At 46.7% G+C, this 17,839-nt stretch overlaps 1 protein-coding gene across 1 annotated transcript in view; it reads left to right on the top strand.

Moving 5' to 3' along the window:
• LOC126298324 (uncharacterized) overlaps positions 1–17,839 on the top strand; it is an 897,680-nt gene that overhangs the window by 728,919 nt on the left and 150,922 nt on the right. The window contains exon 10 of the mRNA XM_049989621.1: positions 15,388–15,727. Coding sequence (XP_049845578.1) covers positions 15,388–15,727 — 340 coding nt within the window. The remainder of the gene's footprint in view (positions 1–15,387; positions 15,728–17,839) is intronic.

A 17,839-nucleotide genomic window follows, 5' to 3' on the forward strand; every position in this document is an offset into this window, starting at 1 on the left:
GGCTAGCCAAAGGCTGCGTTTTACTGGCAGGGCACTTAGAAAATATAACAGACCTACTGAGGAGACTGCCTACACTACGCTTGTCCGTCCTCTTTTAGAATACTGCTGCGCCGTGTGGGATCCTTACCAGATAGGACTGACGGAGTACATCGAGAAAGTTCAAAGGAACGCAGTACGTTTTGTATTATCGCGAAATATGGGAGAGAGTGTCACAGAAATGATACAAGATTTGGGCTGGGAATCATTAAAAGAAAGGCGCTTTTCGTTGCGACGAAATCTTCTCACGAAATTCCAATCACCAACTTTCTCCTCCGAATGCGAAAATATTTTGTTGACACCGATCTACATAGGGAGGAACGATCCCCACGATAAAATAAGGGAAATCAGAGCTCGTTCGAAAAGATATAGGTCTTCATTCTTTCCGCGCCCTATACGGGATTGGAATAATAGAGAATTGTGGCTCGATGAATCCTCTGCCAGGCTCTAAAATGTGATTTGCAGAGTATCCATGTAGATGCAGATGTAGATCTACATTTTCTAGCAGATATGCTGTCAGAAGACATCCCATTGGATGTAAGACAGTCCATGTGGCACCAACGTGACGGATGGTCCATTAATCCGGCCAACGATCCCAAAAAAACATTTTAAATTTTGCTTAAGCTACGTGGAGTCGACGTACGATAATGCCTTATTACATTATATGTATTTGCAATTGCCAATACGGACAACCAGTAGGTTGCCGGACCGTTACTCGAACTCGGATTTCCCGCTCTACGCATTTTTCCTCCTGCACGGGAATTATATAACGTGTTCGAGTGCAAGTTGAGACGGATGAACGACGACATACGGAAGTTTGGATCTGGCAGTGAGTCGTGCACGGATAACCAAAGCGGTTAAGGTGATCACTCACGTAAAGCCAGAAATCCCGGCTCCAGTCTCGGACCAGCACAATTTTCATTGTCGTCATTCCTTTATACAATTGATTGTTGTCCGTTTTCGCAACTGCGAATATATTTCAAGTGTTTCACGGCGCCTGCAGTCACCGCATGTCCAAAGGAACATACTTCGTAACAACACAGTCACTGCGTTAACGTAAATGCCTTACTATTCAAGATGATTAATTATAGAACATGACAAAAACTAATTTTATAATATTTTAGTAAATGTCCGTTACCACCTAAATGTTCGTCACTTTCTCTTATACAGACGTTATATAGATGAATCACTACGAGCCCCCACCAATTTTAAAGAAATCTGCAGCTGCACACACGGAAACAGTGGCCGTTGCTATCAGATCATGTAACACGAAGCCACTGCGGTCACGTACCGGCGTACGTGAGCAGATTTATGCCCTAAGCTCACGGGCACGTGCTTTAAAATTGTACAGACCCCACAAATATTAGCGCCTGGAGCTTTTTGTGCACTGATAACATCCCTCCTTCCGTGTCGAAAACCATAGAACGGTCATTGATTTGTATCATTATCTCTGTAACATTACACGGCTCAAATTTACCCTCCATTAACAAATGAAAGATTAATAGTCCTGATATTTTTGGAACAGTATATTATTTACCGAATTTCATTGCCAGTCGCGTTTACACCAGTGGCAAATTTATAACATACGAAATGGGGATAGCTACACGGTATCGGGTACTGAAAAACGATTTTTAAGTCTCCTTCACTTTGCCTGAACGATGTTATAGATATTCGAACCTTATAAGCATATTATGGCGGAGACAATATTCTCGATGCATCATCCAAAAAAAAAAAAAAGGGTTCATTGCGACTGAGGTGTCTAGGTGTTCTGCAGCGGGTGAAATGCCGGAAGGGGCTGTTGATTTTCTGCTGTATACTTCTCCAGGCACTTAAAACTAGCTGAGACGTTAAATAGTAACACACTAAATGAATCCTATTTACTTTAGAGATATTCTAATGCCTAGTTTTGAGGATATTTTTATCATCACAGTGCGGAAATTATGCAGCCAACTGATCCATCTCTAAACAAAAAATGAATTCATCGCGCTCTGCTGTAAGACTCTCAGCGGTTTCTCAAATAATAAGAAAAATTGTAGATTATATTACTTCATCATACTGCTGCAATTTTATTTAACAGAAAGCCCGTCACGTAATAAAAGAAGGAAAATGATTAGCCATTCAACAACGTCGAAGTTATTAGACATGGATCACTAGCTCAATAGGGAGGGACAGGAACGGAAATCGGCCATGACCTTCTCAAACGAATCCCCGCAGTACTCACTTTCATTTATTGTGAGAAACAACAAGAAATATAAATCTTCATGGCTAGCAGGAGATTTCATCTCCGCACATCCAGAGTACAAATCCAATCTCTCACCCTTCTGTCTCCTCACTCTATGCGTCGTACCCATCCGTATACGCAAATTTACACAAAATTCGCTCTCTTCTCTTCTGTTTCATCATTCGCTCGCGATGGTGGCTGGGGGATGTAGGTTTTATTCCCTATGTAAATGAATAAGTAGGAATATTATTTACGTAACACGAAGTTAATCACTACCATACTTACTTACTTACTTACTTACACACACACACACACACACACACACACACACACAGTTTTCTAATTCTGTTGGGGTTAAAGAAAGATTTCTATTAATGAAGTAAAAGATCCACGCACTGGACACCAAATGAAATAGCTACTCCTTATGTTTCTGATCTAGACTGCCATAAAATTTCGAAGGAACTGTTAATCAGAACTCAGGGAGAAATTGTAGTCTGATTCACAATCGATTTATTGACCTTAAACAAGACCAGACAACAAAAATATTAAAGAATCATCATACAAAAAAGTATTTATTTAACAAAAGCCTTACTAAAATGGGACCCATGGTGGACAAAGCGATCTGCTGGGGATCGACACACGACACTAACCAGAACACTACTCGCTTTATCTCACTTCATACACGTGAATCCAGGTTATGGCATCAAACTACGCCACCACCAAGCATCTATATTCTGAAACTTCCTGGCAGATTAAAACTGTGTGCCCCATCGAGACTCGAACTCGGGACCTTTGCCTTTCGTGGGCAAGTGCTCTACCATCTGAGCTACCGAAGCACGACTCCACTGCAGAGTGAAAATCTCATTCTGGTAACATCCCCCAGGCTGTCGCTAAGCCATGTCTCCGCAGTATCCTTTATTTCAGGAGTGCTAGTTCTGCAAGGTTCGCAGAAGAGCTTCTGTAAAGTTTGGAAGGTAGAAGTCGAGGTACTGGCAGAAGTAAAGCTGTGAGTACCGGGCGTGAGTCGTGCTTCGGTAGCTCAGATGGCCAGTCGGCTCTCAGCCGTGGCAGCGTGCGGACGGCCCCGCGCGCCGGCCCCGTGCTCCGCTGCAGGTTTGTTTACTTCCGCGTCGTAGCTTTAAGGCTTGTGTCCGTCCACCGCGAGCAACATGTCGAGCGCTTACCGCCGTGCGACCCTTAAAGTTTCCTTCCCAGCTGAACATGCGCGACCTCGTGCACATGAAGTTGAAACGTTCCTACGTGAAGAAGTTCGTTTAGATCCTAACCACGTTATCGGAATCCATTTTTCGATCACGAGTAGTGTCGTTCATATTAAAATGACAAACACCGAGGTGTGTGAAGATGTTATTCGCCGCCATACCAATGGACTTAAGTTCAAATACTCTGATGGTCACGTCGGAGCAGTAACACTTGAACTCGCAGAGTACGGTCAACGCACGATTAGGGTGTTTGAACTACCATTTGAAGTGCCAAAGGACGCAGTTGTCTCTGCGTTACAACCATACGGTAACGTCATCGGTTACGTAGAGGAAAAATGGCAAACCTTCACGACCTACCATGTCCTTAATGGTGTGCGTCAGGTAAAAATTGAACTGAAAAAAACATATACCACCATACCTGACAATTGGCGGTGTGCCAGCCATTGTCATGTACGACGGCCAACCCCGAACATGTGCGGGTTGTGGACAAGAAGGCCACGTCAGATCCGCCTGCATGCGACGGCGCCTGATCCAAACGCCGGTCGGTGAGGAAGCGTCCCCAGCGGTGATCACTCAGATCCCGGTCACATATGCCAAGGCTGCCCAGGAAGGTAGCACCTCTACACAGGGTCTTCCTGCTCTGTTGACGTCGTCTGATCAGGCAGATGCAACCGCTACTGAGATTCTTCTGAGGTGCCACAGACGCCAGATCCTGACCTTCCACATCATCGCAGCACTGTGACTGAAAATGCTGCTGAGATGGACGTTGATCCGGGAGTGGTACCTACTTCTGCTTTCCTTCAGACTGGTCCGGAGTCAGACGAAGGCCACCCGCAATCAGACTCGGAACGACCTGTTCGAAAACAAGGGTCGACACGAAAGAGAAAGAAACGTAGCCGTACACCCCCTGATGAATCCATTCTCCGGATGGATGCCAGAGATGCAGAACCGAAGATGGATGATAAACCGCTCTATGATGTCCAAACGTCTGATGCGAACGACCCGCCACAGGCGACCACTGGCAACGACCACCCCTCCTTACTGGCGCCGTCGCCCCCACAGGTCGACGTTGAAGAGAGCCTATCCGCTGAGCCGAAAACTACGTCTTCTCTCCACGTGGATGATGTGCACAGTCGGTACCCTACCGCAGTATCAGTCTCCTGGACAGACGACGTGGAGATCGAAGGGACTGGGGTGGACGGTGCTGATGATGGGGCGCCCCCATCGGTTGCGCCCGCGCCCGCAAACTCTCCACAATAGCAACCTCTTCCGTGGACCGGCAAGATCGACGACCTCTCGCTCCTGAAGAAGCAGCCCCACCTGTGCCTGTGGGACTCCAACACCAGCATTATCGTGTCGCAACGATTAACCTCGCGACCATTCGTGCGCCCCACAAACTAGCGCTGCTCCGCGATATGATTTATGATGCGGACATTGACATTGCGCTTTTTCAGGAAGTGCATGTCGCCGATTTTTCACCACCACATGGCTTCACGGCGCATCTTTCTCCCGCTTCGGACACCGGTAGTGGTGTTGCCATCATCTTACGAGAAGGTCTTCCTGCCGAAGATGTCCTATACCTCCCCAACGGCAGAGGTATGGCCCTTACTCTCTTTGGTGTACGCATCGTCAACATTTATGCGCCGTCGGGCTCCAGCTACCGTCGTGAACGCAATGTCTTCTTTGCAGATGAAGTTACACCCCTTTTTATGGGACCACACGATGACTGTGTCATGGGTGGAGACTTCAACTACACCCAGCGACATCAGGATCAATTGCCGCGTCACTCACCATGCGCAGCTCTGGAAACAGTCGTGACGCGGCTACAATTTGTCGACACGTGGAGACATGTTCACGGTGATCGTTTGGGCTTTACGTACTACACTGCGCACTCCTCTAGCCGACTGGATCGCATCTACATCTCGCGATCCCTAATTCAACACACACGACAGGCTGAAATCTGGCCTGTTGCTTTCTCAGATCATGAGGCTTACTTCTGTGACGTTGTTCTCACAAGACAGGCAGTATGGCACGGACGTGGTTTATAGAAACTGAACACGGCACTTCTTAATTCACCTGACTGTCGACTTCTAATAGAAGACACTTGGATCACATGTAATAGACGCCGTCTCACGTATCCGTCTACCATATCCTGGTGGATCCAGTGTGCAAAACCTGCTCTTCGAAAAACTTTGATCCGATATGGCAAAGATGTTGTCGCCTGGAGGAAGAGCACTATGGACTTTTACTACAGGATCCTACGAGAATGCTCCACGATGCCAGCCTCCCCTGAGCGTCATACAAGGATAAACCATGGTAAGGCCCAAATCTCCAATATCATGCGAAGGCATTTGGAAGGAGCGATAGTACGATCTCGTACTGCTGATAGCATGCCTCATGAACATCCATCTATGTATCATATCATCCAAGAACGCCAACATCGTCGCCGAAAATTTATTCCCATCCTAACAGACCAAGATGGGCGTCGCTACGTAACCCAATCTGCAATAGGGAATGTGCTTCACGCCCACTACCAGCAGCTCTACGCCGCAATTCCACATTCCCCAGAGTTGATCGAGGAAGTCTCACAGCTCAACTTCGGTGGTCTCCCAGGAGATGCGGCGATTGACTTGGTGTCAGAGGGGACTGATGATGAAGTCCGCGATGCGATCCGAGCAGGAACCATCAATCGCTCCCCAGGACCCGACGGTCTTCCCCTCGAATTTTATCGCACCTTCCGTGATTTGTTAGAGTCCACCTTCACCTCCATATGTCGGGAACTGATGTCTCCGGAAGTACCTGTGCCGGACTCTTTCATGGAAGGAATTATTATTCCTGTACATAAACCGCATGGTGGCAACAATATCAGTGATTATCGGCCCCTCACCCTCCTTAACAGTGATATGAAAATCTTCACTCGCCTTTTGGCGGCACGACTTAAAACCGTTGCCCGATATGTTGTGTCGCCAGACCAAGCATCTTTGGGAGGGGATAATAATATCCGCACGGCTTTATGCCGCTACAGGGATATGATCGCCGTTACCCAGGCACAACGCCTCTCTGGGGCACTTGCGTCTTTGGACTTTAGTCAAGCTTTTGATAGGGTTGACCATTCGTTCCTTACGGCCGTTCTCCACCATATGGGTTTCCCAGTCGCCGTTATCACGGTAGTGATGCGCCTTCTGCGGGGTGCCTCTTCCAGGATTATGTACAATGGCAGACTCACTCCTCCGATAAAAATAGGTCGATCCGTACGTCAAGGTTGCCCTCTATCAGCGATTTTGTACGCCTTTTCCTTGGAATCCTTGCTATGTGGGCTCAGACAACGTTTGGTAGGGTTGTCCATAGATCGATACCGATTCTGTTGCACGGCCTATGCTGACGATGTAGTCATCTGTTTACGTAATGCCGACGAGGTTCGAGCTGTTTTGACGTGGGTAGCGACTTATGGTGAGGCGTCGGGTAGCTCTTTAAACGTACGTAAGTCACAAGTTATGTTCATTGGCACGGGACTCCCTGTGGAGTGTATTACACCTCTCACCACCGTTGACACCATTCGCTGTTTAGGAATAGACTTTTCATCTAATCTCCGGCGTTCAGCCGCCATCAACTGCAGACGCCTCCTTTTAATGATCAGAGCGGGTCTTATGGACCATCGCCTTCGATCCCTAGATATTCTCCAACGAGCTCGATATGTCAATATATATATCGCATCCCGAGTTCCCCATGTAGCACCCGCTTACTGTGGCACGTCGCATGTTGGCAGCGATGGCATCTTTAGTCAGCTCTGGGCTGTTATTCAAAGTTAACTATGCAACCCTTACTCTTCCCCGTGAACGAGGTGGGATAGGTCTGTTTCACGTGCCGGATAGAGCTCGCGCCATATTTGTCAGCTCCCAGATGACGGTATGGACACGATGCCCAACGAGCCTCACTGGTCTCCTCCTGACGGCATATACGCCGGTCTCACTGTCAGCCCCAGTGATGATCTCGGACGTTCCGGTCTAGTTACATTATATACGATACTTCTTTCTTGAACTCAGTTATCTACGCCTCACCTTACCAAGACAGCTTTTACTCAAGACAAAGGCAGTATACAATGTCCTCCAATTAGGTCGTCCACCTAACCCGATTGAACAAAAGTTCCCCCAGGTAGACTGGCGTCATGTATGGCGCGCGGTTTTCGCCCGTTACCTTGACACGAATGTTCAATCTGTCTGGTACCTAACTGTCAATGGTAAGCAAATCAACCAATCTCGCCTTCATCGTATCCACCTCGCCCAATCACCTCTCTGTTCCACGTGTGGAGTCCCAGACAATGATGAACATCGGTTTGTTTGCGGACCTGCGGAGGAAGTTTGGCACTTGATTCGTCTTATTGTCGCTTTTCTAACGCGGGACATTCCGGATCGGATTACTCCCCTTTCATTATTATTTCCGGATCGTGAATATTTTCCTCGGACAAAGACCAATGCTGTGAATTGGATTCGCGGACACGCCATTCACTACCTATTTGGACAAACTGTAGACTCTGTACTCGATTTTTGGACATACCTCAATGACCGTCATTATATCGTTGTCCGTCACCCAAAATACAGACAATTTTTCTCGAACTTCCTTGGGAGTGCTTTCCACGACCCGCCTCGCAGCTGGAATGTGTTAAGCCAAGAGAGAAGAACGTTTCCTGCTTGAACCAATGAACATTTCTGAACAATTGAACAGAACGCATCAATTTCGAGAAGACGTGACTCAACATATTACCAGCGGGGCGCAGAAGGCCTCTGATCAATGACACAACAAAACTAAACAAAAACAAAAAATAATAACATAACAATAATAAAAATAAAAATAAAATTCAGAAAAAAGAAGATTTTGTTTTGTTTGTAAGGATAGCCCTAACCTTGATTTCCTATATTTACCCTGGTAGATAGGCAGCTCTCTGGGGTAGGTTTAGTCAGGAGCCAACGCCTGAAGAGGAACAGTTTTTTTTTTTTTAAGGATGAAAAGTGGCGGTGGCACTTGGTTCTTTTTTTTAGTTCCATTTTATAGAAGGGTTAACTATAAAAAATAAAAAAAATTAAAACAAAAAAGAAAAAAAAAAGAAAAAAGTTGGTAGAGCACTTGCCCGCGAAAGGCAAAGGTCCCGAGTTCGAGCCTCGGTCGGGCACACAGTTTTAATCTGCCAGGAAGTTTCATAACAACGTTAATTCACTGAGTAAAATTAAATCTGATACAGCCCTGAATAACTAATTCATAGGCGGCAGTTATGTCAAAATTATCAAACATAAGTAAATTATTGAGAAAGCCTAGGTGCCCACTGGTCTACTGACATATTCAAAATTCAGGCAGTTCAAGAAACTAAACCGAGAACACATTCAATGGAACATTACTTTTCTGCATACTCCGAGCAGAACTTTCCTGTAGCACAGAGTTACAAAATACCAGATATCCAGTTACACCAATAGTAGAAAAATTAAAAAAAAAGAAAAAGAAAAAAAAAGAATAAAAAAAAGATGGTAGAGCACTTTCCCGCGAAAGGCAAAGGTCCCGAGTACGAGTCTCGGTCGGGCACACAGTTTTAATCTGCCAGGAAGTTTCATATCAGCGCACACTCCGCTGCAGAGTGAAAATCTCATTCTGGAAACATCTATATTCTATCTCACAAAAAAGGAAAAATATGGTTCGAAAGAACAGGGTGCTGAGAAATAGATATTATAGCCCTACGCCGCAACAGCGATTACTTTACCATCCTACTGGTCAAGGCGGCACTCTACGACGCGTCCGGCGACTACAGTCACGGGCGGAGGAAATCTGTTATTAAATGCGCGTTCACGAAAAATGAAAGTACGCGGTCTCGCGTTCCGTTAATTCAGAACGCAGGTACTTCCCTACGAGCCTTTGAAACCCCGACGGATTACAGTGTGCAGGTGGACCCGTTTGCTGGTCTGCCAAACCAATTTTACTCCGTGCCACGACTGTGCGTGTTGGAGTACGTCAAATGTTTAGACGGCCGACTCAAGACAAATAAGCACACCCACGCGTCACTCGTGACCGTGATGATATAAGCAGTACCTCTGACGGTTCATAAGATGATTGGCACAGGCTATAAGTTGCGCCCTAGCAAAGGATACAAGTCTCATCGTTTAGGTAGAGACCTGTAGTTCTTTACTACCGAAGTGCCCGTAAAAGAGAGTTGTACAAGAGTGTGTCGATCTCCCTTTCTCTGTGTTGCCTCCTCAGCTCGGTTCCAAAAGCACATTTCTCTTCTTTGACTTCCCCTAATTTCGCACAAGCCAATCACGAGCTGGAGCCCGGCATTCTAAGCTTGGTGAACGGTCTTTGCAAGGTTTCGCGATTTTACACTCTCATAGAACCCGGCGCCGTGACCGAAGTGTTGCTCGACTCAGTGGTTCGCCAGTTCCAGTTGTGGTGGGGGCTGAAATTTGCACTGCCAGTATTTGACCAGGAGAGGAGAGCCTTTGCGTCCATGACCTGGATTAAATTTCAAATCTCTCCTCAGTGTCTCATGAAGTGAAGGTATGTGACACTGTTGTCGGTGATCCGCCCGTCGGATGGGGACGTAAAGCCAATTTACTGCTATTCAAAACGAGTATCTCTCAATATCATCATCATTATTATCATACAACACCAACGCAATGCCACGCTATACACGCATCCATTACACTAAGCTACACTCTACGATACTCATACGACACAGCTCTCTCACATACACTTGGAAAGAGGGCCAAGGAGCACGGAAGAGGAACAGCGTTTCCGACCGGCGGCTGTACCCACCCTGTGGTATATCCCAGCCAACAATACCACATGGCATTTCCATACTCCATAAAAGAACCTGACGGTTCAACAGGCATAATCTGAGCACAGGTATGCATTTGCTAATACACTGCTTAGAAATTTTTACTATCATGTGAAATTATTTTTTATGAGACCAACTCAGTGCTCTGAGATCGGCGCTCGCCTGTTATTCTGCCTGAACTTTTACGGATTTATGGACAGTCCTGCAAGATTCACGGTGTCAGTTGCCTCGAGCACTACTTCAGACATCAGTCGAGTCCATGCCACGTCGTGTTGCGGCACTTCTGCTTACTCGCGGGGTCCTTACGCGATATTAGGTAGGTGAAACTTCACTGTAGAGATTATCAACGGCCTGTCACACTTTCGTACGGCACTTTGGATTATACCTTTATCTCTCATGAACACTCGCCGTCAAGGACAAGATATTAATTTCTGTTACTTAAGAAGTTTTTGGCTCTTCAGTGTGTATACACTCCTGGAAATGGAAAAAAGAACACATTGACACCGGTGTGTCAGACCCACCATACTTGCTCCGGACACTGCGAGAGGGCTGTACAAGCAATGATCACACGCACGGCACAGCGGACACACCAGGAACCGCGGTGTTGGCCGTCGAATGGCGCTAGCTGCGCAGCATTTGTGCACCGCCGCCGTCAGTGTCAGCCAGTCTGCCGTGGCATACGGAGCTCCATCGCAGTCTTTAACACTGGTAGCATGCCGCGACAGCGTGGACGTGAACCGTATGTGCAGTTGACGGACTTTGAGCGAGGGCGTATAGTGGGCATGCGGGAGGCCGGGTGGACGTACCGCCGAATTGCTCAACACGTGGGGCGTGAGGTCTCCACGGTACATCTTTGTTGTCGCCAGTGGTCGGCGGAAGGTGCACGTGCCCGTCGACCTGGGACCGGACCGCAGCGACGCACGGATGCACGCCAAGACCGTAGGATCCTACGCAGTGCCGTAGGGGACCGCACCGCCACTTCCCAGCAAATTAGGGACACTGTTGCTCCTGGGGTATCGGCGAGGACCATTCGCAACCGTCTCCATGAAGCTGGGCTACGGTCCCGCACACCCTTAGGCCGTCTTCCGCTCACGCCCCAACATCGTGCAGCCCGCCTCCAGTGGTGTCGCGACAGGCGTGAATGGAGGGACGAATGGAGACGTGTCGTCTTCAGCGATGAGAGTCACTTCTGCCTTGGTGCCAATGATGGCCGTATGCGTGTTTGGCGCCGTGCAGGTGAGCGCCACAATCAGGACTGCATACGACCGAGGCACACAAGGCCAACACCCGGCATCATGGTGTGGGGAGCGATCTCCTACACTGGCCGTACACCTCTGGTGATCGTCGAGGGGGCACTGAATAGTGCACGGTACATCCAAACCGTCATCGAACCCATCGTTATACCATTCCTAGACCGGCAAGGGAACTTGCTGTTCCAACAGGACAATGCACGTCCGCATGTATCCCATGCCACCCAACGTGCTCTAGAAGGTGTAAGTCAACTACCCTGGCCAGCAAGATCTCCGGATCTGTCCCCCATTGAGCATGTTTGGGACTGGATGAAGCGTCGTCTCACGCGGTCTGCACGTCCAGCACGAACGCTGGTCCAACTGAGGCGCCAGGTGGAAATGACATGGCAAGCCGTTCCACAGGACTACATCCAGCATTTCTACGATCGTCTCCATGGGAGAATAGCAGCCTGCATTGCTGCGAAAGGTGGATATACACTGTACTAGTGCCGACATTGTACATGCTCTGTTGCCTGTGTCTATGTGCCTGTGGTTCTGTCAGTGTGATCATGTGATGTATCTGACCCCAGGAATGTGTCAATAAAGTTTCCCCTTCCTGGGACAATGAATTCACGGTGTTCTTATTTCAATTTCCAGGAGTGTACATAAGTGATCAGGCGGAAAGTGTAAGCAGCGGTCTCCGGCTGTTTGCTGGAGATGCTGTGGTGTACTGGAAGCTGTTGAAATTGAATGACAGTATGAGAATACAAGATGACTTAGACAAAATTTCTAGTTGGAGTCATGATTTTCAGCTAGCTCTGAATGTCGAAAAATGTAAGTTAATTCAGATGAGTAGGGAAAACGAATCCATAATTTTCGAACACATCAATAGTAGGGTGTTGTTTGACATAGTCACGTCGGTTAAATATCTAGGCGTAACGTTGCAAACCAATATACAATGGAATGAGTAGGCAAGAGATGTAGTAGGGAAGGCGAATGGTCGATTTCGGTTTGTGGAGAGAATTTTAGGAAAGTGTGTTTCGTCTGTAAAGGAGACCGCATAATGTAGGGCAGTAGTGTGACCCACTGCTGAGTACGGTTCGAGTGTTTGGGATCCGCACAATGTCGATTAGAGGAAGATATCAAAGTAATTCAGAGGCGGGCTGATAGATTTGTTACCGGTAGGTTCGAACAACACTTCAGTATTACGGCGATGTTTGGGAACTCAAATGGGAATCCGTGTAGGTAAGACGACATTCTTATCCAGGAGCGCTATTGAGAAAGAACCGACATTTGAGGCTGACTGCATAGTGACTCCACTGCCGTCAACGTACATTTCGCGAAAGACCACGGAGATAAGGTTAGAGGGATTAGAACTCGTACGGAGGCATATGGACAGTGGTCTTTCCCTCTCTCTATTTGCGAGTGGAACAGGAAAGGAAATGACCAGTATTAGTACAGGGTACCCTCCGTCAGGCACCGTATGGTGGCTTGCGGGATATGTGTGTAGATGTAGGTGTCGGTGTATATGTAAATGAAACACAGGCGGCAAAATCGGAATTAACTGAACGACTTAGGTACATTTGTAGTTATTTTTATGTAACATTCAATTTTAGTTTCATAGATCATTTACATGTTTTTATCAAAATTGTGTGTAATAAAGTAGTTTCTAGGCTACAAATACATGATGTTTTTGTGAGTATGGCTACCTGCTGGCCATTTACAGGTTACTAAATAGCACCGTGACTTATATTTAATAAGAATGAACATTTAAGTCTTCGATATTACTCATGTGAACTAATGATATACCTAAATTTAGTTTCTTGTTTCCTTCATCTACAAATGCTACTGCCAGGTTTCAATTTATATGTGTCTATGAAATTGATGGAGTTGTTCTAAGCGAATATGTTCGACTTGATTGAAAATTTCCTTTTTTTGCCTACTAGACTTCTATGATTTTCGGCAAATAAATAATGAATGTTTTGGCTGTATCCTTATCTTTATATTGTTCTAGTGTTACAGAGATCGGAATTACTATTCTTCCCAAAATTTCATTGATTAGTTATATCCAATTTTATTAGAAAGTATACAAATTGTGAAGAAGCAGCTGAAATATCTAACTCATTGAAGAAGCGTCTACAAGATTATTGCTGATGGACGCCACATAACATTCTTATTGGCCTTTTTGTGGAATCAGTATCATTTTTCTATGTGATAAGCTATCCCAAAAAATTATGCCATGAGGCGTTAATGAGTGGAAAGAAATCAAATATGTTAAAAAGTTGATTTGTTTGTTTCCAAACCTTAGGAAGAGCAAAGTCGTTGAACTTCGTTTGAGTAGTTCCGTAATATGTTACTTCCAGTTCATCTTTTCATTATTCTGCACACCTGGATGGCAGCCACAGCACACGCCTCGACAACAGACGGGATGCTCGTAGCTTATGTTGTCAGCTGCTATGTTGGTAACAAACACACATGAGCGTGTCAGCTCTTGAACCCAGTACTATGTTGTCAGCTGCTATGTTGGTAACAAACACACATGAGCGTGTCAGCTCTTGGACCCAGTACTTTCCTGTGTAACATTTATAAGGGGCATTGTCTGTTGCTTGACATAGGCGGACAAGAACATATCTTAATCTGTTAAGTGATGACAGTTCGTGATTTTAACACTGACATGGTATTCATCACAGACAGGTGTAGTAATTCATGCCGAACGAATAGATCAGATATGCCGATGATATAGCTGTCCTAGCTGAAAGTGAAGATCATCTTGTAGTCCTACTGAATAGAATGGATAAAGTTATGGCGGAAGTATATAATATGAGAATTAATAAAGAAAAAACAAAAGTAATGGCATGCGACAAAAAAGATCAAGTGAAAGTCCAAGTTCATGTAGGCAATGAACTGCTTGAATAAGTTGATAAATTTACTTATCTGGGCAGTAATATTACCAGGGATGGAAGTAGCAAGGCAGAGGTGAGAAGTAGAATTGCTCAAGCAAAGATTGCTTTTAACAAGAAGAAAAACATCCTAACATCTAAGAGCATCAGCCTTGAAACCAGGAAAACATTTTTGAAATGATATGCGTGGAGTATGGTATGCTATGGGTGTGAAACATGGAAGACCATAAGCTAAATTCTTTTGAAATGTGGTGCTATAGACGCATGCTCAAAATAAAATGTATCGCCAAGGTCACAAAGTGATTCTGGAAACAGCAGGTGAGAAGAGAAGCGTCTGGAGTTTCATTGTTAAAAGGAGAGTGCAATTTACAGGCCATCTATCAAGACATAAAGGACTCTTGAACACAATCATAGAGGAATATGTCGAGGGAAAAAGACCAAGAGGAAGACCACGGCTGAGGTACATGGATCAAATCGTGAAAGATGTGAGATGTAACACCTATAAAGAAATGAAGAGAAAAGCTGAAAGACGCACAGAATGGAGACAAGCTGCCATTGTAGCTGTTGCGAACCAATCCTTGGATTGGCCACTACAGAAGAAGAAGAAGATGGTTGTTTGTCAATTGAGGAGCACTGAGAACATTGCCTAGCCACGCCTGCTGTTACTCTGCGGCATACTATAATTAATCCCTATACCATATGAAATAGCATTTATATACACCAGAAGATTCAACCTAAGAGTTGTGTGGGTCAGTAGCTGACTTAAACAAATACAGCTACAGCAGACTATTGGATTCTTCGTTCTGTGTTATATTTAATAGTTTTAACACCTATATTTAAACAACTGTTAACTTTATGAATTGTCAATCAGTCATGTACAACCTGTGTAAGTAATTGGAGTGGACCAAGTATTGAAGCCTGTGACCGAAATGCATAAAGCAGCGTACTGTCGGTTACTGTGCAGCTTCCGGCAACGAGACGGGCGTCGCCGTGGCGGGAGCGGCGGCGTCGCAGGCGGCGGCTGCGGGGTCGGCGGGCGAGACGGGCGCGGGGGCGGCGGGGGCGGCGCTGGCGGGCCGCGTGGGCGCGCTGGTGGTGGGCGCGCTGACGCTGGCGGCGGGGCTGGCGCTGGGCGCGCAGTACGTGCTGCGCTACCGCCAGTACCGGCTGGCCGTGCAGCGGAAGCCCGCCTCGGCCTGCTCGCTGCTCGGCTCCACGCTGACGCTGCTGTCCGACGTGGTGTCGCTGCGCCGCTCGCACCGCCGCCTGCCCGACTGCGAGCCCGACGACGACCACACCGACAAGTACGCTCCCTACCTACTCACTCGACGGCAACTTGCCATAAAAGAAAACTGATCGGATGTCACCGGCGTACACGTCTCACCTCTTACTTACGAAAGCCTCTGCAGAAACAAATTGATATTCTATCAGACAAACGCTTCATTCAAAGTGTATATTGCCCAGTCTACTCCGATACTTCATCGCCCGACAGGAAAGAAACTATACCAACGCGTGGTGTCTGTTTTTTTCGGACAAACACTACTGGCCATTAAATTTGCTACACCAAGAACCAATGCAGATAATAAACGGATATGCATTGGACAAATATATTATACTAGAACTGACATGTGATTACATTTTCACGCAATTTGGGTGCATAGATCCTGAGAAATCAGCACCCAGAACAACCACCTCTGGCCGTAATAACGGCCTTGATACGCCTGGACATTGAGTCAAACAGAGCTTGGATGGCGTGTACACGTACAGATGTCCATGCAGCTTCAACACGATATCACAGTTCATCAAGAGTAGTGACTGGTGTATTGTGACGAGACAATTGCTCGGTCACCATTGAGCAGACGTTTTCAATTGGTGAGATATCTGGAGAATGTGCTGGCCAGTGCAGCAGTCGAACATTTTCTGTATCCAGAAAGGTCCGTACAGGACCTGCAACATACGGTCGTGCATTATCGTCCTGAAATATAGAGTTTCGCAGGAATCGAATGAAGGGTAGAGCACTGGTCGTAACACATCTGAAATGTAACGTCCACTGTTCGAAGTGTCGTCAATACGAACAAGAGGTGACCGAGATGTGTAACCAATGGCACCCCATTCCATCACGCCGGGTAATACGCCAGTATGGCGATGACGAATACACTCTTCCGATGTGCATTCACCACGATGTCGCCAAACACGGATGCGACCATCATGATACTTTTTCATCCGAAAAAAATGACGTATTGCCATTCGTGCACCCAGGTTCGTCGTTCGTAGGCACTCCTGTCTGTGATGCAGCGTCAAGGGTAACCGCAGCCATGGTCTTCGAGCTGATAGGCCATGTTGTTGCAAACGTTGTCGAACTGTTCGTGCAGATGGTTGTTGTCTTGCAAACCTCCCCATCTGTTGACACAGGGATCGAGACGTGGCTGCACGAATCGTTACAGCCATGCGGATGAGATGCCTGTCATCTCGACTGCTAGTGATACGAGGCCGTTGGGATCCAGCACGGCGTTCCGTATTACCCTCATGAACCCACCGATTCATTATTCTGCTAACACTCATTGGATCTCGACCAACGCGAGCAGCAATGTCGCGATACGATAAACCGCAGTTGCGATAGGCTACAATCCGACCTTTATCAAAGTCGGAAACGTGATGGTACGTATTTCTCCTCCTTACACGAGGCATCACGACAACGTTTCACCAGGCAACGCCGGTCAACTGCTGTTTTTGTATGAGAAATCGGTTGGAAGCATTCCTCATTTCAGCACATTGTAGGTGTCGCTACCGGCGGCGACCTTGTGTGAATGCTCTGAAAAGCTAATCATTTGCATATCACAGCATCGTCTTCCTGTCGGTTAAATTTCGCGTCGGTAGCACGTCATCTTCGTGGTGTAGTAATTTTAGTGGCCAGCTGTGTATAATCGACTCGCCTCGATGGACAACCAATCCACGACATTCAGTAAGAATGCACATTTACCTTCGACCTCCAGCGGGAATTTAAAATTAGCAACCATGGAGGACATGGACGGGGTCTGAGAATAGATGGCGTTCGGTGGGGTTGTGAGTCGGCCGGAGAGCGTTCCTAGATAGTCTGCGCATTTCCGATGAACACTATGTCTGGGTGGTGCAGTGGTTAACCCAACTGCCTAGTAAGCAGGAGATCCCGGGTTCGAGTCTTGGGCTGGCATACATATTCACTCATCACCGCTGAATCCGCGTGAAGTCCTGATGCATTTGACATCATTATTTCTTATCCTTTCCCCACCGACCACCTTCAATTTACATAACACAGGAATTACTTAAAATGGCTTTGTATCCCGCTTGGAAGGCGGCGCGTGGGTCTGCTCCTGTAAACTGAATGAGTAGGCCGAATGTAGGAAGTGAGCAGGAGCAGGTGAGGTAAGATTCTCGGT

Source organism: Schistocerca gregaria, chromosome X, assembly GCF_023897955.1.
Source record: "Schistocerca gregaria isolate iqSchGreg1 chromosome X, iqSchGreg1.2, whole genome shotgun sequence".
NCBI classification, from domain to species: Eukaryota; Metazoa; Arthropoda; class Insecta; order Orthoptera; family Acrididae; genus Schistocerca; species Schistocerca gregaria.